The 20,133-nt window shown below is 36.7% G+C and overlaps 1 protein-coding gene across 3 annotated transcripts; it reads right to left on the bottom strand.

Annotated features, from left to right (window-relative positions):
* Positions 1-413: 413 nt before the first annotated feature.
* LOC122299187 (citrate synthase, mitochondrial) lies at positions 414-19,051 on the bottom strand. Of its 3 annotated transcripts, none has more exons than XM_043109242.1 (20): positions 18,896-19,051; positions 18,159-18,219; positions 17,969-18,031; positions 17,434-17,475; positions 16,564-16,629; positions 16,383-16,448; positions 16,122-16,235; positions 12,715-12,778; positions 12,180-12,262; positions 11,421-11,470; positions 11,262-11,339; positions 10,870-10,998; positions 10,691-10,733; positions 4,942-5,028; positions 3,935-4,036; positions 2,576-2,683; positions 2,429-2,479; positions 1,765-1,838; positions 1,614-1,665; positions 414-901 (listed from the first exon to the last, which is right to left on the bottom strand). In XM_043109242.1, the coding sequence occupies exons 2-20, from the start codon at positions 18,201-18,203 to the stop codon at positions 803-805; spliced, it is 1,416 nt and encodes a 471-aa protein (XP_042965176.1). In that variant the 5' UTR covers positions 18,204-18,219; positions 18,896-19,051; the 3' UTR covers positions 414-802. The 3 variants fall into 3 exon arrangements, with proteins under 3 accessions (XP_042965176.1, XP_042965178.1, XP_042965177.1); XM_043109244.1 differs by lacking the exon at positions 18,896-19,051 and adding an exon at positions 18,494-18,876; XM_043109243.1 differs by lacking the exon at positions 18,896-19,051 and adding an exon at positions 18,521-18,876.
* Between the last annotated feature and the right edge of the window lie 1,082 nt (positions 19,052-20,133).

Here is a 20,133-nt window from a genome sequence, read left to right as displayed (position 1 = left end):
CTCTAATTCGAATAAATTCTGTGGATGTTTAGACTTATATATATTTATTGTTAGGATGTGACATCAACATTAGTATTTGACTATTTAATTGTCAATGATTTATATGTATATATTAATTTTCTTATAAATAATTGATTTAAATATTGATAGTTAATGATTTATATAGTTTATCTATGAACATATTATATATAAAATTATATTAATTAGGTCAAGTTAAATATACGAGTTAGCTTAAGCAATTTACACAAAACGTGTTAAACTAGTCGTGTTTAGTTAACTCAATAAAAGTTAATTATTAAATATGTAGTGTATGGATAATAACTCAATTAGTTTAAAAAGAATAAAACTATTTTTTTTTTAAATGATTTAAAAAAAAAAAAAAAAAAAAAAAAACCTAAGTGCAGTGTGTAATATGAAAAAAATGAGCAGCGAAGCTCACAGATTCAGTACTGATGCTCCAAGGCTTAAAATGGCAACGTAATACAGTCTCTATTCACGTCTAGTAGCAATTATTATTCAGATGCCTCCAAGTAGGCTTTGCTTTCTTTAGTTCCATTTATTATACCACACAAAGTTGGTCTCTACATAAACCAAAGTGGAGATTCATAGAGCAGATTGCTCTTTCTAATTAAAGAAAAACATGTAAAAAGGAACGGAAGTTTCGAAACGATTAATCGTGCTCGTTGCAATCTGACCACAGACAGTAGTAACTGACGACTCTCGGACAATCCCTTCATCTGTTGCAAAACGCCAAGCTTGTTTGAATATTATTAGAATACTTGACGCAAAACACCACCAATTTTCAAGTTGATGCTGCTTTCTTGCAATAATTTTCAAGCCAGTCCATTGTAACACTTTTTGGCCTCTCAAGCGGCAATCCAAGAGCTCGATCCCATATCAGCTGAACAAAAGAAAGATACAATTCAAATGATTTCCAAAGGACATAAGCTTATTAAAGAGAAAAGGGACAACCAAGGACATAAGTATACAAAAGGAAACACCCAACTAGAAAGAATAGAGAGCAAAAATCTTTAAAATTCCAGAAAACAAGAGAATTAATAGCCACGGGGAGCACAGACAATGCCAACGACAAATCCAGCTGTTATGGAAGAGTCCTGTAACATCTAGACCCTCACATCTCCCTCCCCCAAAATACTTGGAATGGATTGTACAGAAGATGAAAGGTTTCTATATTCACATGGGTCGGTCTTGTGAAGGTTTTGAAGCGGAATTAATGGTGTTGTTTACTGCCATTGAGGCATTCCGTTATCAACAAACTTTGGTTCTAACAAGTTTAGAGAGAATTGAAATCTACAAAGGTTGACATGTTCTATTAATTACGAGCACAAGAGAGGTAGCTCTAGTCAAAGAGGTGGAGGGACTGAGGGAGTGGGACACCCTATGGTGCCATTGGGGTGCAAATGTGGGGCTTCCGGTGGGATTTTGTTCATCTGTGATAGAAGGATGGTAGAAAAAGTAGAAGAATGAGTTGGAAAATTCACTATTGCTTGCGCATTTAAGAATGTAGATGATAAATTTGAGCCTTCACAGGAGTTTACAGCACTAAGGGACATAAGTGAATAACTGAAAACGCAAGTAGGGGCAAATCAAACCTGAGAGCAAATCCCAATGCTTCTTGATACACCAAAAAGGACAGTAAAATATCTGTCAATGTTGAAAAACATTATCACCTCTCACAAAGAGTATTTATAGCTAAATAAAAAATCACGTCCAAATATTTCAGAGAGAAACAGAATGTCATACCTTGCTTCAGATAAACCAAAATAATTCAGCAGCACCCCACTATGAGCATCAACATTGGGCCATGGGTTTTTAACCTACAATAATTGCAAAGACCAAATACAATCAGCATTTTTTTATCATGATGTGGCTAGATTAAAAGAAACCACAGTATAATGATGATCTTGAAGAAAGAAATTCTGATTCAGCATGCAGTGTAAAGGTCTACAAATGGGGAGGGGTAAACAGGAAGATACGATAGGAAAGAGCCAGCTCCAGTTCTAATTGGAGAGATATGATGAAAAACGTAGAAAAATAATGGGCAGGGGGGGAAATAGGATGATAGGTTGGGCCTCCCCTAAGCAGACCAAGTCATTTGGAAAGGATAGCAATCCCTCATAGAGAATATTTACACACACAAACATATATATAGCCATGTATGTGTACTTTCACAACCAAACTGTTAATCCTGATTTTATTAGTTGATGTTGAAATTCATCCACGCTATAGAAATAAAAGACAATGCTGAACAATTTTCTAACATGTCCTACAGACTTTGCCCACAACTCTCTGACTCTCGAGAGTTTTTCTACTTCAGTATGGTGAAAGACACAAATAATAATAGGCATTCAGCATAAGAACCAATCAATTATGTATTTTGTGCTCAAAGCAAACATCAGCAAATTACCTTGCCAAGCTCAGTAAGAATAGGAGGCACAACTTCATAAAGCTTGGAAACCTGTCATGGTCAATGCTAGATTAGCACAAAAAGAAATCATTTACCAAATACAAAACACCCTTCTTCAGGTTCCTGTATCAAGGCTTGAGGGCTAACCAGCTGAAACAGCGGATCATTGGGTAAGTGCTTCAATGCAAACTCTCTCTGACATGTGTATCTTGGATCTGTTTTACGCAAAACTCCATGACCAAATCCAGGAACAACCTGTAAATTCAAACAAGAACTAAGATGAATTCAAGATAGAATCAACAGCTCTCCAGACCAAGACTTAAAAATGATGAATTTAAGTGGCGGGAGTTGAAAGAAAACTAAGCAAAATAAAAAGACCACAAGTGGCAAGTAAATATCGCGGTACTGCAACTTCCTGAGGTCGGCATAAAACAGCAGAGAACAAAAAAAGTTATTTTCATAGAGGCAAACCACCAAAATAAAATAATATCACAACCGTGGAGAGCTCCTCTTTTCTCTTTCCTTTTTGTTCTCTTTTGTTCCCCCTTCTGTTAATGGCTATACTCTTCTTCATTTGCAAGTTTGTAAATAAAAGGATTTTGACAACTCTTACGTAATCTCCAGCTTAAGTACTAAATTTGAATTAGCAAAGTTGCAAATTCAGTTTTATTAGGCATCTCATTTTCCTTGCTATATTTTTTTAGATATATTTTACTCACTGAAATTTGACAGTTGGAAGACATAGAAACTGCAAAGCACATATAGAGAAAGATGAATAGATCAAATCTCAAAGAAGACTAAATCTGGACCATGAAATTATTTGTTGAAGAAAAGCAAAAAATTCAAAGTAGAGATTTCATTGATAACAAGGAAAGACATCATCCATACAAGGTGTTGTACAAGAGATTCCCTAAAAATTACAATGCAGATTCAAAACATGCATTAAATTTAAAAGAAGTATGAATGCTGCTTTTAAAATAGAAAAAGAAATATCAACGCTGCCAAAAGTAGCCATCAATCACAATTGAAGATGGCAGTATACGAAAAATAAACTGATATGTCATCAATAGGAAGATTGGAATTTTTTTTTTTAAAAAAAAAAAAAAAGGTTTAGGAAGCAGAATTAAGGGCTATATCAGGCTCCTGTGCAATCATTTGGATTTTTACTGTTCACGCAGACATACAATGTTGGCAGAGGTTCAAATCAAAATAAAAAGTGGTTGAAACAACTACCAGCAAGATAAGCAATAAATGGCTGAGATTTAAGCGAGAGGGAGCCAGAGACTGACTTTTCCATTCAACATAAGAATTCTTAACTAGAACTACAATATATCTTAACTAGAACTACAATATATGAGTAACCAGAACCACCTACAGGCCGCCCAGTTGTTAATCTCAAACCATATAAGCATATGCACTTATGGTTACCCAGTTGGATGCAGTTCAAATTGCCCGGTTAAATTAAACCTCAACGCTAGGGTGCGATAACTTTAAGATAGTATTTACCTTTCCACCTTTTAAAGTTTTCCAAACGTACTCTTTCAACTGCTCTGTGGTTATGTTCTCTCCACACTCATCAACTACAGATTTGATCCAAAGCAGAACTTCCTGCAATCACAATATCATGGAAATCAGAGAAGGGAGAGAGAAAAAGGGAGGAGCAACAAATATCTGCAATCAGAAAGGAGATGTATCCCATGATTAGAAATTTAGGAAGTGTTGCTAGGATGACCATTCAAGACATGTAAAGCCAAAATACTGAAGCAACTATGACAACTTCTTGTCTTTTAGAAAAAAACAACAGAAAAGAGAGAATGCTCAAGTATATGGAGGAGTGAGATTATGTATACAAGACACCGCTGATTATGATTACAGCAAAAGTAAAATGAAGCAGCTAGTCAGCTATGGACATCCATAAACAGCATACAGCCTCATTTACAAAATTAGCAAGGATATGTATTGTTGTTTCTTCAATCACATATTTTTTATGAGTACATATAAATTTTTTATAGAGAGAGGGGGGGAGGAGGCCTCAAAGATCTTATTTTTAAGTTCACATAATAAAATAGGCATCCAGCTACCAGCTAAAGCTAATATTGATATATAAATGTTGTGGTGCTGACTCTTATTCCATATAAGTACATACAATGCAATTATGACCACTGAATATACATTGAAGTATTGCATCGAGAAGTATACAATTCATGTCTTTTGAGATCTGAAAACCAATTAATTTTATTTTTTTTCAATAAGTAAGAAGATATTTATTAATATTGAAATAGGCATAGCCCAAATACACAGGAAGTATACAAGAGAAACTTCTGAAAACCAATTAAGTTGTTAACCACAGCACACACAAGTAGCATAAAAACTTCTGTATCAACCTTTATAATACAAGCATGCATTTCCAACACCAATATTAGTTACTAAAAGGAAGGGAATAAAAAGGGAATATGAGGTGATTTCTTCTATAAAGCAGGTCATCTATGATGTCACAACAGAAGATAGCGTACCTGATTAGCCAAACCATGGAGTGGTCCGGCCAAACCATTCAATGCAGCTGCAAATGAAAGATAAGGATCTGAAAGTGCACTAGCAACCTGATTTCAGTATAACCCATCAATTGAACATCAGCAGAATGAACTGTTTATATTGAAATGTCATAACATTAATAAAACCCATAAAAAAGTCATAACATTAATAAAATGATCACAAGTTTTAGGACTGATAAATTCAAATTTTTATTTTACTGCATTCTCTCTCGCCCTCACTCCAATGGATAGTAACAGTGATCCTTGCTGGGAATAGTTTCCTCGTCTATCTGCTTTCTTTCTCCTTCACTGTTATGGGATAACTCCAACATCTTATTAAATCTGTTTTCAAAGACGAAAAAATGGGTATACCGAGATTCTTTCGGGTGAAGCCAAGGTTTTCGAGGCAAGAATGGAAACAGGAGCTACTATAATGAGCATAATAGAGAAGAGTAGAGGGGCGATGATAAGTGTCTCTTTAAGCCATACTAGTGTTGGGTAGGTGGAGGACACAATTGTGTCGACGATTCAGGCAGTCAGCCAGCCAGAGTTTATCAGACACACTCGGGGAGGAAACAGAGCATATTTGGCCCAACAACGTTCGGAGATATTAGCCATTGCAGAGTATGGAGAAGGAGGTCGACAAGGCTTTGTAGTTATACCAGAAGGCCTTAAAGGACTGGGATGGGATAGACTTGTGGGTGAGCTGCACAAAGCTAGTGCTTTGGTTTTTCTATCAACTTGGATGGGAGAAATGGTTCTATTGAGATTCTAATGGTTGACGGCTCAACATGTATGGATCAAAAGGAGATAAGAAGCCATATCACACAGCTTTATGAAAGATTGTTTTCTGAGCACGCTGACCAGGGGCCTAAGCTGAATGGCGTATATTTTGGTTTCATTGAGGAGTCATTTATCAGACTAGAAAGGTCATTTGAGGAGACGGAGGTTCTTGAAGTGGTGAAAGCTGTTAACAGTGACAAGGCACCGGGTCTGGATGGTTTTCCTACGGCTTTCTTATGAGTATGTTGGGAGGTGATTAAGGAGAATAAGGATAAGGATATAATGCACGTATTTCATGAATTCCATGCCCATGGTAAGTTCAAAAAAAGTTCAATGCTAAAATCATCACACTTATGCAAAAAGTACTAGTGGTAGTGATGTCAAAGATTATAGACCTATTGGCTTGGTGAATGAGGTATACGAGATTATTTCCCCAGTACTTGCGAATAGGGTACAAACAGTGAGAAAATATGATTTTGAAGCTTCAAAATGCTTTTTTTAGAGGAAGACAAATCATAGGCTTCATTTTTATTGCCAACGAAAATATATATAATATACTCACATCCAAAGAGCTAAGAGTATTGTATAGGGTACAAATCATAAAGGCTTATGATCATGTCAATTGGGAACTCCTTCTATATCCATTGAAGAGATGCGGTTCAAGGGAAAATGGTGCTCATGGGTTGAGCAATATATATCCATTGCGTGCTTTTTTATCTTGGTGAATGTGATTCCTTCCAGTTTCTGTAGTAGCTCACGTAGCCTATGCCAAGAGAGCCGCTGTCACCTTTGCTTTATGTCATAGTTATGGAAGTGTTCGGCAGAATGTTCGCAGCGTTGATGGATGGTTCCTTAATTTTTTATTTTTTATTTTTTATTTTTTTTTTGGGAGGCAAAATAATGGTAACATTAACATATCACACTAATTTTATGTTGGCGATACCCTATTGTTTTGTGGGTAAACCCAAATTACCTTCGTTGTGTTCATGCTTATTCCTATGCTTTGAAGGAGTCCCAGTGCTAAAAGTTCAGATAAATTTGAGCTGGTTGCAGTGGGTTTAGCAGACAATTTAGGGTCTAAGGAATCAACTTCACCAATGAAGTACTTCGGTCTTCCTTTGGGGGCTTCCCGGATAAGGCAATTTTGAGAAAATAGAAAGAAGGTTGGCAGGTTGGAAAGGATGCATCAGTCCAATTGTGGAAGGATCATGTTGATCAACAGTATTATAACTTACCAACATACTTCATGTCTTTATTTCAACTTCGAGCCAATGTAGCTAACTGTATAGAAAAGATACAGAGGGAAATTATTTGGGTTGGGATATGAGAAGAATATAAGTTCCACATGGTAAGATTGTGGTCAAAGTATGCTCTCAAGTCCCCAAGTGTGAGCTAAGAATTTGGAACTTGATCTTCGTTAATTGTGCACTATTGCAGAAGTGGCTTTGGTTATATTTGAACAAGAGAAATGCCTTGCAGAGAGTGATGGTGGATGCTAAGTATAGATGTTCATAGGAGGGTGAGGTTCAAGGCTCTTATGGGGGGTGGGATTACGTAAGCATATAAGAAAAGGGTGGGGAAAGGTTGCTAAGCACACTAGATTTGAAGTGAAATATGATACTAGGATTAGATTCTGGCTCAAGATAAGAATGCCTCAGGTAGATCTTATGGAATCAACCAATTGACTCCATCAAGCCCCAATGAAATGTTAAGTTTTTCAAGGTGCCTCATGATTGAGAGAGACCAAGGCATCTATGACAATCTTTAATTGATGTACTCCACTGGTTTCAGAGAAGGCGATGAAGACAAGCTACTTTAAGCCCCATCCAAGAAAGGGAGGCACTTGGTCTTTTTATAATGTATTTATTTAATTTTTTATAATTAAACCATTCTATTAATAAGAATAAGCATAACCCAAGTACACAAGATGCTAGACAAGAGCTAACACCTATCTAGGAGGGAGAAATGGAAATAAGAAAATCATGAAGATCAAGGCCATTAATTAAAATCAACAACTTTGGCCCATAAAAGCAAAGTTCTAACAAAAAATAATCTCAGCTCCTCTAGTGTGCGCTCTTTGTCCTCAAACATTCGGTCATTACACTCCTGCCATACGCATCAAAGAATACAAATAGGTACCATCTTCCATATAGCAGTAACTTGTGGAAAACCGCCTAGATTTGCCCAACTGGCCAAAAATTGAACCACTATAGCAGGCATAACCCAGGCTAGCTCTAACCATTTGAATATAACGTCCCATAAAGCTCTGGCAACCTAACAATGCAAGAGGAGAGGAGATGATCCACAGTCTCGTCACTGTTTTTACACATACAACACCAGTCCACTATAGTCACCTCATGTTTCCGCAAGTTGTCAATCATCAAAATTGTAACCAGTGAAGCTGTACAAGCAAAAAACACCGATTTGGGAGGCGCTTTATTTCTCCAAATCGTTCTCCATGGAAAGTGGCTGTTCGGCAATTGTGTGTGAGACTTATAGAAAGAGTGACCCAAGAATATACCTTTACTTGCAGGGTACCCAACACAATGGGTCAGCAGCTCTTTGAGGGCTCGGTTTTATGGAAGACAAGAGTCAAAAGACGTCCTCAAAGCTATCAACTTCCCAATTTTCGGCAGCCCTAGTAAAGCTCACATTCCATTAGACTAGGCCCCCAAATATCTCCATGAGTTCTGCCACTGAAGCTTCTTTCTCAGCTGCAATCCTAAAAACTGAAGGGAATGAGTCCTTGAGGGCATTTGCTCTGCACCATAAGTCGTACCAGAATTTTATTCTAGAGCCATCCCCCAACACAAGTCTAGTGTGGCAGGCAAACACCCCTCATCCTTGTCTAATATGCCTCCACACTCCCACTCCAAACGCCCCTTGTACCTCCAAAGTGCTTCATCTCCCCCACAACACATTTGTTAGGGGCAGACAAATTCTGGATTTGATTCTCATTGCCTGCCTAGATAGTAAACTCAAGTCTGGCAACTCAGGTGTCTTATCTAAGCTAGATATGGCGAAGTCATATGATCACGTTAATTTGGAGTTCCTACTTTACTTGCTTGAGAGGTGTGGCTTTGGAGAGAGATGGTACTCATGGATCAAATGGTGCATATCAACAGTGAAATTATCGGTGTTGGTGAATGGTAGTCCGATGGGTTTCTTCAATAGCTCCTATGGGTTAAGATAGAAGGATCCTTTTGTCCCCACTACTGTTTGTCATTGTCATGGAGACGCTCCGCAAAATGATCTCGGCCTTGGTTAACAAAGGTTATGTGGCTGGCTTTCTGGTCAGTGATTCTCTTAATATTTCTCACTTGTTGTTTGCAGATGATAATCTAATATTTTGTGAGGCAGAACAAAGCCAAATTCGGGCACTAAGGGCACTTCTACTTTGTTTTGAGGCTATGTCCAGTTTGAAAGTGAACTTAGCCAAGTCTGAGTTGGTTCCAATTGGTAATGTCCGCAACAAGCTAGCACTCTTGGATGTAAGGTCTCCTCTCTCCCCATGAATTACCTTTGTCTTCCCCTACGGGCCGCCTCAAGGGCTATACATATCCCAGTAATTGAGAAGATTGAACGTTTATTGGCAAGTTGGAAGAGATTGTACTTGTCGAAAGGTGGCAGGATCACGTTAATCAAGAGCACTCTGTCAAACGTGCAATCCTTGCGTCGGCACTAAGGACATAAAATCCTCCTAAGGGCCATACATTTCTAGCCCCAACATTTGTTGGTTCTTCTGGTGTCTCCTCTCTGAGCTTCCATAGCACCCCTACCTCCACCCTTCTTCTGCTCATGAGACTGCAGCGGCACCACTATCTGCACCAAGGCCTCCCTGTATGATCGAGTTTGCTATTGATCCACCACTGCCACTAGCCTCAAAGCTACCCCACCTCTAGGACCCCTCTTATTTCCACCCTGTTCTACAAACTCCCACAGCACCTCCTCCATCCCTAACCCTCTCTCTTCTGTTATAAAAATAAAACTACGTCTACCGCCACCACCGTACTCCACTAAAGCCATGTAGTGACCACGAGCATTGGAACACCTTTGCGCAATGAAGTTGTTTTTTTTTTTTTTTTTTTTTTTTTTTTTTGGCACTGGGTGTTCTGGAACAGCATCCCGACTAATCCCAGGGGTGCACAGGCCCTCGGCAAGGAGTTTCCCGCAAGTACACCTCGGGTAATTCAACAAAATAATCCTCCAATTCGATAGCTCCTAGAGATTGTTTGCACCAAAGGTGATTTGAACCTTAGACCTAGGGGGAGCATACCCCTTGGAAGAAAATATGGAAGACAAAAGTACCTACAAGAGCTGAATTTTTTACATGGGCAGCATTACCCAAGAAGATTCTTACCATGGAAAATAGGAGAAAAAGATATATCAGGCTGAGTAGTAGTGTTATATATGCAAGAGCAGTCGGTCCGCATATTATATTTTAGTACATTACCAGGAAGCTAGTATTCCAGAAATTATTTCTTTAACCGGCTTGGTATGGCTTGGTTTATGCCTAGATGTACAGTAGATCTTTTTAACTTATGGAGAGGATTAGGTGGAAGTCCACAAATCTCAGGGGTGTGGAATACAGCCCCCCTACATTGTCTCATATGGTGCATTTGGAGGGAAAGAAATGAGAAAATTTGCAGGATAGGGAAATGGCAATAGAGGAGATCAAGACCTTCACTCTCTCCACTAGACCGCATCCATAGATTTTAATGGACATAATCTTCATGAATATCTTGTATCTTTTTCAAATTATAGCTACATAATTGTCCTTTACACATCTCCTTGTAAGTGTAATATACCTTTTAGTGAAATGATTATTACTTATAAAAAAACTGATTCTTATTTCATTAACTCCAGTACAAGTCAGAAAATTCTGTGTATTAAATACAAAACACACGCGCCTCAAATAAAATGCTTAAAACAAATAAGGGTAACTTACTAGGTGTCCAGCGTGAGCACTAACATTTCCACCTTCATGATCACTGCAAAAAACATATGAAATAACATGTTTAAATCTCATGAGTTTCCCTACCTACCAATATGTCTCGGTCAAGCTAAATAAAAATGAATCAATTTCATAATTTATATAATTGTTTAGAAGAAAACGTTATGGAAAACCTGTGAATAGTGACATAAAGCCTCATAAGTTCTTGCATTGTAGGACTATCAAATCCCAGCATGTGTGAGAAATTTCCACCATAATCCAGTGACTCATCCGGTGGTATGATTTTCCCATCTTTGTATATCCTTCATGCACGTACAAAAGAAATAGAACCCAACATGATTTTAGAAAATTCAAGAAAAAAAGCATGTAAGAAGTCAGCAATAATTCTGACCCCAAACAGGCTAAGTTTGCTCTAATTGCAAAGAGACAGATATTTTTTGTAAGAAATAAGTACACTTATCCTTGCATTTAAGATTTTAAAGGCTTCTATAACTCTGCTCTTAAGTTTACATCATTGCAGAACAACTCCAATGCAATATCAACAACAAATAATATCCTTACTGACCTGCGGTACACATAGGCAGCCACTATTGGCACTCGAGCAATCAAATTAAGAGAGTCTTCATATGTAGGCTCCCAGTACCTAAGAACAAAGTATATACACCCAAATGTAATTTAAATAGTTCAGATTAGGGGAAAAAATATACAGTCGAAAGAACCTTACTTCGATTTATGAATTCCCTTTTCGTATGCCTTCTGGAATTCACTCTGAACCTGAAATAAAAAATCAGATCATTAAATATTTGAAAGCTTCTCATCCACCTTCAGAAAATCAATAAAACCAACCTAGGTTTTAGGAAGAAACTCGTCATTTTGTAGTTGAACTACTGAGTTTCTCATTGCTTCATATGAGCACAAAATTATTTCATTAGCAATGAGGCCTTTGTAAAAAGAAGTGGGATCCCAAGGAGAACAACATAACATCTACTCCCAATGAAACTATAGATGAATAAAAATATATGCATCTGTTAATAAGAAGGCCAAACGCAGAAGGATCAAGTAAAAGCTCTAAAAAAATTGTTGAGGTCAGAAAATTGGTCTCTGTATCATGCATCACTAAGATCAGGAAAACAAAAGCACATCAGAAGAAGCAGCGAGCAACAAAGAACTCTTCAAATAAATTGCAGTTAATAACCCCCAAGCCCAAGAGCAATTATGTTGGTCCCTTATGAACCCCTCTTGACCGTGATCAGTAAAGAAGGGCTTCCAAAATCAGTATTGATGGAAATGAATTAAAAAGGGAAGCCCAAAGATTTTATGGTATGGAGCTCAGGAAAACTTAAGATGAAGCGACAACCAGCAAAACCAAATGGTTGACCATTCAAACGAAAATTTAAATTGATGAAGAACAGACTGACTTGCAGAATATCCAAGAAAAGAAGATCATTTAACAATCAATATGTTTGGAAGTCCATTAATCAACCTGGAGGGCCATAACACCCGTTGCAAACTGAGTCATTGGATGAGCTGTAGCAGGTAGAGAATCAATGGCCTTGAATGCATAATCTGCAACCAGAGATAATGCACAGTGAATTCATTTGCAATGCACCTCATGACTCCAGGCAAAGAAGATGGGGCGTTTTGGTATTTTGATGGTGATTATAAAGAATAATACAAATCAACTCAATGACCGTTCCTTTCTTAAATTGTTACTTTGGGCTTTGGCTATTGTATTTAATGAGATTTTAATGACTTTTATGCTATTTTCCATAGCATTTAGCATGTAATTAGGTTCATCTCTCGTATACTTCCTGTGTACCCGTGCAAGGCCTAATTACATGGATCATTAAATTCTTCTTACTTATATAAAAAAACAAAAACAAAATCCAATCACCTTTTCCAATAGCTCAAATAAAGAAGAAACTATAGGCTGGTATTCGGGTATGAGCATTTGCCCCATTCTACACGAATATAATTCATTTATAAGTAGTTTAATATAGAAAAATATGCTGCAGAACCTGGGATGCTTGCACGACTTTGCAATTCCTTTGATAAAGCATCTACTTGGTCTTTGCTTGGTACCTAAGATTAAAAAAAAAAATGATTTCAAATACACCAAAACTTTCAAAACTAAGGTTGTATTTGGATGAACATTTAAAAAAACTAATTTTCGAGGGATGGAATTCAATTCATGGAAATTTCACCTATAAAGAAAATCATGGAAATTCATGTACATCTCTATGGTTTTTATGAGTTTATTTTTTTTTTACAAGCAGTGTACTTAAACTTAAGAAATAGTGGCATGATAATTACAATGATAACGATAGTAACTTGGAAATGGTTCTGGAATGGTGAGCTGATCATGATGATGGCAAGTGCAGGTGCAATAGTGGTGGTGCTAGCGGTTGAGGGGAAGTGGAGGGGAGGATGATAGTAGCAGTGTGAAAGAGTAGTGATAATAGCACGAGAATAGCAAAGTTGATAATACTTGTAGGACATCGCCTTCCCCCAAGGAATTTGAACTTGGATACTTAAAAGTCCCCAGATTCGAAATTCCACAGTTTTTTAAATGACTAACTCATTAATTGAAACAAAGAGGATCAACATAAATCATTTCCAAACTAGGAGTTCTTGATAATACCGCCTCAAAATCACTCATTGTAACACCCTGACCCAATATTATTAGGGATGTCATGTTATGTAATGCTTATGCTATATTACGTTATGTAATGCTTATGTTATGATACGTAATGATCATGCTAATATGCCATGTTTAGTGATATGCCATGCATATGACACATCATGAAAATTAATGAAGTCAACATGTTCACATGCATTATGATAAGATAAGATAAGAAAGAAGCCATGTGAACGATAGGTAAGCTTTAATGATTGGCCTTATTTTATGGGTGGATGTTCAAGTCAAAGACTTAAGTGTGGTCCACCATACGCTATGCTATGATGCATGCGGTGACACAAACCTAAGCATGCTCCACCATATGCTATGCTATGATGTATGCGGTGACACGGACCTAAGCGTGCTTCATCATATGTTATGCTATGATTTATGCAGTCAACGACAATTGGATCGATACAAATATGCTATAATGGTCACTATACCAGTGAAAAACAAGATTAACAAGTCATGCATAAATCATGTTAGATGCATGGAGTCAATCACTCATTCATACATGTTATATGTATTGCCATGATTACTTCTTAAATTCCACTTAAGTTACTGATTAATGATCCAAATGCTATACGTATGTATGACTATGCATGGAAGTTTTCAAAGTCAAGCCTAAGGTTAAGTTAAACTACATTTACAGTCTGATGTGCTATTACTGAGTCTTTGACATATGCGATGGGGTGATTGAAAAAATTGAAATGAGGTTAGCGGGTTGGAAGAGGATCTATTTGTCTAAGGGGGTAAGATTAAATCTTATTAAAAGTTCTTTGTCTAACCTGCCCACCTATTTCCTTTCTCTTTTTCCTCTTCCTGCAAGGGTTGAAAAGAGAATTGGGAGTTTATTTCATAACTTCTTATGGGGCGGTATAGGAGAGGAAAAAAAGTTTCACTTGGTTAGTTGGAAGAAAGATTGTCAACCATTGGATAGTGGTGGTTTGGGGATTAAAGATTTAAAGGTTTTTAATAGAGCTTTACTTGGGAAATGGCTTTGGAGATATTATTTGGAAAGTGAAGCTCTATGGAAAAATGTGATAGATGTGAAGTATGGAAGTTTGTGGGGAGGTTGGTGTTCTAAAGCTTCTAGTGGAGCATATGGGGTGAGTTTGTGGAAATTTATTAGAAAAGGATGGGACTTCTTCTCTAATAATTTTAGATTGAAGGTGGGAGATGGAAAGAAAATTCTCTTTTGCCATGATTTGTGGTGTGGGGATGCTGCTCTTAAGCTGGAATTTCCTGCCCTTTACAGAATTGCAAGGGATCAAAATGCAGCTGTTTGTGATTCTTACTGCAGCAGCAACAATAAGGTTGAATGGAATGTTATTTTCAAAAGGGATGTTAATGATTGGGAAGTGGATGAAGTTCAGGCATTGCAGTTTAACTTTACAACTTAAAGTTGGTGCTTGAAAGGGAGGATAGCATGGTATGGACTTCTGCTGGAAATGCTAAGTTTTCAGTTTCATCCTATTATAGAGTTTTGTCAAGTCATAGTAGTTGTGTTTTCCCATGGAAAAGTATATGGAAAACGAAAGTTCCTCCCAAGGTTGCTTTTTTCTGTTGGGTGGCTTCTTTGGGCAAAGTCTTGACATCTGATAATCTTAGAAGGAGAGGATTGTTTATTACTAACTGGTGTGTCATGTGCAAAAGGGATGGAGAATCAGTAAATCATCTTTTCCTTCACTGCGAAGCGACTAGATTCTTGTGGGATGAGGTTCTGAGCTGGACAGGTTTACATTGGGTAATGCCCAAAGATGTGGTGGATTTATTGGTAGGGTGGAAGGGTTTGGAGGGCTGTAAGAAGGCGGCATGTGTTGGGAAGATGATTCCCCCTTGTCTTATGTGGTGCTTATGGATCGAAAGAAATGGGAGATGTTTCAAAGATAAAGAACGCTCTTTGGAAGAACTTAGGGTTTTTTTCTTGAGTACTTTGGGTTTTGGGGCTAAAGCTTATGTAATGGTGGATAATTTTCTGAACCTGTTTTAGTTTTCTGGGTTTGTTTTCTTTTTCTTTCTGGAAGTTGTATGTTTATCCTTTGTATACCTCCTGTGTACTTGGGCTTATGCCTATTTCTTCAATAAAATTATTACTTATCAAAAAAAAATGTTTTAACCACCCCAGGTGAGGATCTTTGTAAGGATGGAGCTGCAAGACAGGACTTGGTCCAGGGAGGCGAGGCGGAGGCCTAGATAGTTTATGACATGCTCAATTTCATGATTTCAGTTTAAGAAGTTATTCTTGATAAGCACGAGATTTAATTTATTTTAATAAGTGCTTCCACAAACTCTCTTTTAGACTTTAAGTGTTTTCATAAGGATTGACTTTATTTATTATAGAGAATCCTTCCTAGTTGGTGCTTCATGAAGGAGAAAAAATCTTAAAGTCAAGGTTAGGCATACGGGTTTCCCGAGATTTCTAAAAATGACTTGATTCGTAACCCTGGGGGAGTGGGGTTTTACACTCATCCAACCAAAAAATAAAAGCAAAAGATATTGTTGAATGATAGGCAATTATCACCGCATTTAAACTTTTTTTATAAGTAGCACTGCATCTAAACTTTTTTTATAAGTATCACTACAACTAAACCTGTTGAGATCACGCATCTAAAAACAGAATCAAATAAGGTTTCACATATCTTTATTGACATTTCAAGTTATATGTAATTTCTTCTGCTTTCTTATATGGATTGAGTTCTCAATATATCCTAAAACGGTGTATTGTTTCACACACAAGGTACACACCTTCCCAGTCAAAAGAAGCCAGAGAAGACCCTCAGGCAAGGGTTCTCCTCCAGGCTTTGCAGCTGGTAATAACTTCTGACATTCTGGGATTGTTAGATCTCTAAAGCGAATTCCCTGCAAGATTACAAGCCACCTTCAGATCTATAACCAATAGAATGAAAGTCATAACCTAAAATTAATCAATAACATGAAGCAAAAGAAAATCCCCACTCCATGAAATTTATTGTGCAAACAATCAAGAATTATTATTGAACATTATACCTCGTCTGGGTCAAGTAATGAGGTTTCCCACAGCAACCCTGTCATTCCTCTCATTCCACCAAGAACCTTGGGGAGAGACATATAATTAAGTGAGAAGTTACAAAAAAGTTATAGCTCACTTTTGCCATTGACATTAGATTGTAGCAATAGACCAACCACCAATGTTAGGAAGCATATGTACCATATCAACAGTGATATTCCCAAGTTGAGTCTTCCCATGTTCTGCCTTAAGTTTCTTCAGGCGCTCCTGCAACCAGATAAAAAAAATTAAGAAAATGAGCATCTAATCAAGACTTCTTCTCACATACTTTGCTAGCTATAATCAAGAGTCTAATCACTTGTAGCATATATAACCAGTCCTTTTTTTGTTAAAAAAAAAAAAAAAAGTAGCTATACAACTAGTCTAGAAATGTAATGACAAAGCAAGCTCGAGTCTGATGCAGGTTGAATCCTTGTCTATGGAAAGGATATGGAGTCTTAACTAGCACTTCAATCCAATGTAAAACCCATTTACAATGCAATGCAAAGAATTCAAAACCAAGAACAATGTCCACGGTCAATACCATTGCCTTTGCCTCACTGCACATCCTAGATAAACCAAATGCATGATGACTTGAATTACAAGTTCAAATTTGGGAGTTGGTTGGTTTGAAAACAAAGCTGAAGAATCATAACAGCATGGTGGAAGGAAGACCCAGTTATGATTCTTTTCCAATTCATTTGATGGCCAACAAGTACTACAAGCCAATGCATCTGCTAGAGTCGCAAGCTGCTGTTCTATGTTTTCCACATCTATATCTTAACACCTCCTTCCCATACGAATTGATATCTTAGCAACCACTCCTCTTTCCATACTAATTCCCAAGGTACACAAGTTCCATCACAACTGGATCGGTTACTGATTTTTTTTTTTTGAAATAGGTTGCTGATTTAATACTAGTAGAAAACTCAACACAGAAGTATAAAAATAAATAAATAACTCAGATGCTTATTAGACAAGAGGAGAGGCACTGGAACATGAGTCGTAATCAGAAGTCAAGAATACACAAACCTGTTGCTCAGGAATCAACTCCTTTAGCTGGGAATGAAGATCCTGTGGTAAAAATGAATAGTATGAGCAAATTTACGGAAGACAAAGGTTCAGAATAAGCTATTACTTTAAAGTACCAGCAACTATCAATCAATAACAACGCACAAGACATACTCCAAAGCTTCACCACATTCATACCTTGGGATGTAGATAACACGTATAGTTTAGAGAAGCTTTGGTAAAGAAAGCAGCAGGAAAAATAAAATAAAATATACGATGACAAAAGGACAACTAAAATAAGCAGAATTCTATCAAAAGGGGCTCGGCAGTGAAGCCAGATTAGAAATCAATTGCTGCATTACTGTATACAAACGTTGACATGAGACAGCCGACTGAATATAACCACCAGGTTGCCAAACACATCAACTAAGGGCACTAACACTTGATTTAGCATCAAATCTATATAGTACGAAATACCGAGAAATAGCACCAAGGACTCAAATTACGAGCTGCAATCCTTTTCAGCAGGAAAACTTGAGAGGGATGGAGAGATTACAAGATCAGAGGAGCTCTGTATCTGAAACCATCTAACGGAATTCTTGAGACTAGTCTGCTCGCCCTGCATGGTTTAAGTCATTATTAATTTCCATTCCAAACAAATTCAAATAATTGTCTTCACTATCCAAGAAAGTCGATCCCATATCCATCTCTCGTCACGGCAAAGAAAAAAAAAAAAAAGAACTTACAATTCGAGAGCGCAGCTTACAAAGTAAATTCACGCTTCTGAACATTGCTCTCTATCCTAATCTGCACCCAAAAGGATTCAAAATATCCGCATGATAAATCATTAAAAATACCATCGCCGAAAAAATGAAAAATAAAAAATAAAAAAGATACAATTAATGGCTGTGGTGAGATCAGAGATAGATGATATGCTAAGAAAGAGAACCCAAAAAGAAAAATGGTTGAATATTTGGCGAGGAACAACAAATTGGGGAGTTCGAGAAAGGGAGCGTAATCCGACAGCCAACAGATTCAGACAGAAAGAGCCACCGAAGAGTAATAATAGGAGAATAAGTACTTTTTTTTCCTCAGGAGAATCACGTACTTGCGAAATGAATGAATAATCAATCCAGTACCGGCCGCTGCAGCGCTGCTTGGGTTAGCAAATTAAGAATACGAACCGAAAATCGATTGTTTGGGTGTGGGTCGGTCTATATGTCTAATATCCACAATACGGAAATGTTGAATGTCAAAAAGGGTTTTTTCAGGAGAGGAAACAGAACCCCGGCACTCCCCGGCTCTGGGAAGTGTCAACTGTCAAGAATTGAATTGGAAAAGAGAGAGAGAGAGAGAGAGAGAGAGAGAGAGCCGACAAAACCGACAGAAAATAACAAATGAAAGAGAACTGGGGAAGGCTGTATGAATTCTCTAACTTTGAATTTGTACAAGTCTAACGGAGGAAAGTGATACTTTTCCTTACCCTTCGTTTGTTCTGAGCTTCCGGGTATCTGACTTTGAGGGGTTTGGATTTGTCTGTCAATGGGGTTTTTGGGGGTGGTGGTCACATCCAGGATCCTGGCATCCTGCTGTAGTTGTTGAATGACGGCTTGGAATTTATTTGTTGTGTTTCGGTTCTTCGAGGTTCTTTCCTCGTAATTTTATTTTTATTTTTTTCATTTTAAAATTGGTAGGAACAGGGAATTTTCTTTTTTGTTTTAATTTTTAAACTAGAGATGGATTCTGAATTGAATGACCATTGGAGAGACGTATGGTTGACAGGGGCAAAGTTTTGTGCAAATTTTAAATGGATAAATATGTGGTTTCTTTTTTTTTTAATTAAAAAAAAAAAAGAGACCATATTATAAAAAAAATGTAAAAAAATTATTCTTTTTAAGGAGATCTAATTTGTTTTTAAAAAGACAGCACTTTTTAAGATTATAAGGGGACAGACTTAAGACTTAGGACTTAGGAGCTATTTAAAATATTTGAAGCACCGATTGCTGAGTTAGAATCTATTTTTTAAGTTTGTGAGGGCTACCATGAGCTCTTTAGCTCTGTAGACTTAAAAAACTTTTTTCTTTTCTCACGGCCCACGGGTCGGGTGTAAACTTTTAGTAAGGGGGTAAAAAATGACTGATAAACTGGTAAACTAGATCAAATTGGTGTCATTGGTCCGGTGTCGAAATTGGTTCGATCCGATAACGAGTTAATATTTTTTTAAACCGGTTAAAATCGATTCGATTTTAATTTTTTTTTTTTAAATCAAACCGAACTAATTTATATATATATATTAATTTTTTATATTGTATATAATATTTATATATAATATATAACTATATATAAAATAGTTTTGTATTATATAATAAATTATTAATTAATATAATATTAAATTTTAAAATCTTATATCATTTTACTTATTGTATTAATAGTTATACTAATATTATATAATACGTATTAACAGTTATACTAATATTATATCACTATATATTATAATATACTATAATATATTATTATATTATATATTATAATATACTACAATATTATAATATTATCACTATAGTATTATATAGTATAATATATTATATTATATATATTATATTCGGACCGAACTGGATCGAAAATCGGTAAAATTAGAATATCTGTTTAGAAAAATAACCGTTGCGTATTTGGTTTATATTGGTTTGGTCTTAAATTTTATCTAAAACTGGATCGGTTATA

Source organism: Carya illinoinensis, chromosome 16, assembly GCF_018687715.1.
Source record: "Carya illinoinensis cultivar Pawnee chromosome 16, C.illinoinensisPawnee_v1, whole genome shotgun sequence".
NCBI lineage: Eukaryota > Viridiplantae > Streptophyta > Magnoliopsida > Fagales > Juglandaceae > Carya > Carya illinoinensis.
The sequence above is the reverse complement of the archived record's forward strand: the minus strand, read 5'-3'. Positions and strand labels throughout refer to the sequence as shown.

Excerpts from the sequence above, each read along its gene's own strand:
- LOC122299187 (XM_043109242.1), bottom strand. The coding sequence starts at position 18,203 with ATGTTCAGAAGCGTGAATTTACTTTGTAAGCTGCGCTCTCGAATT. Across the intron at positions 17,476-17,968 it reads TACAGAGCTCCTCTGATCTT|GATCTTCATTCCCAGCTAAA; the intron begins GTAATCTCTCCA and ends TTTTTACCACAG. Across the intron at positions 902-1,613 it reads GCATTGGGATTTGCTCTCAG|CTGATATGGGATCGAGCTCT; the intron begins GTTTGATTTGCC and ends TCTTTTGTTCAG.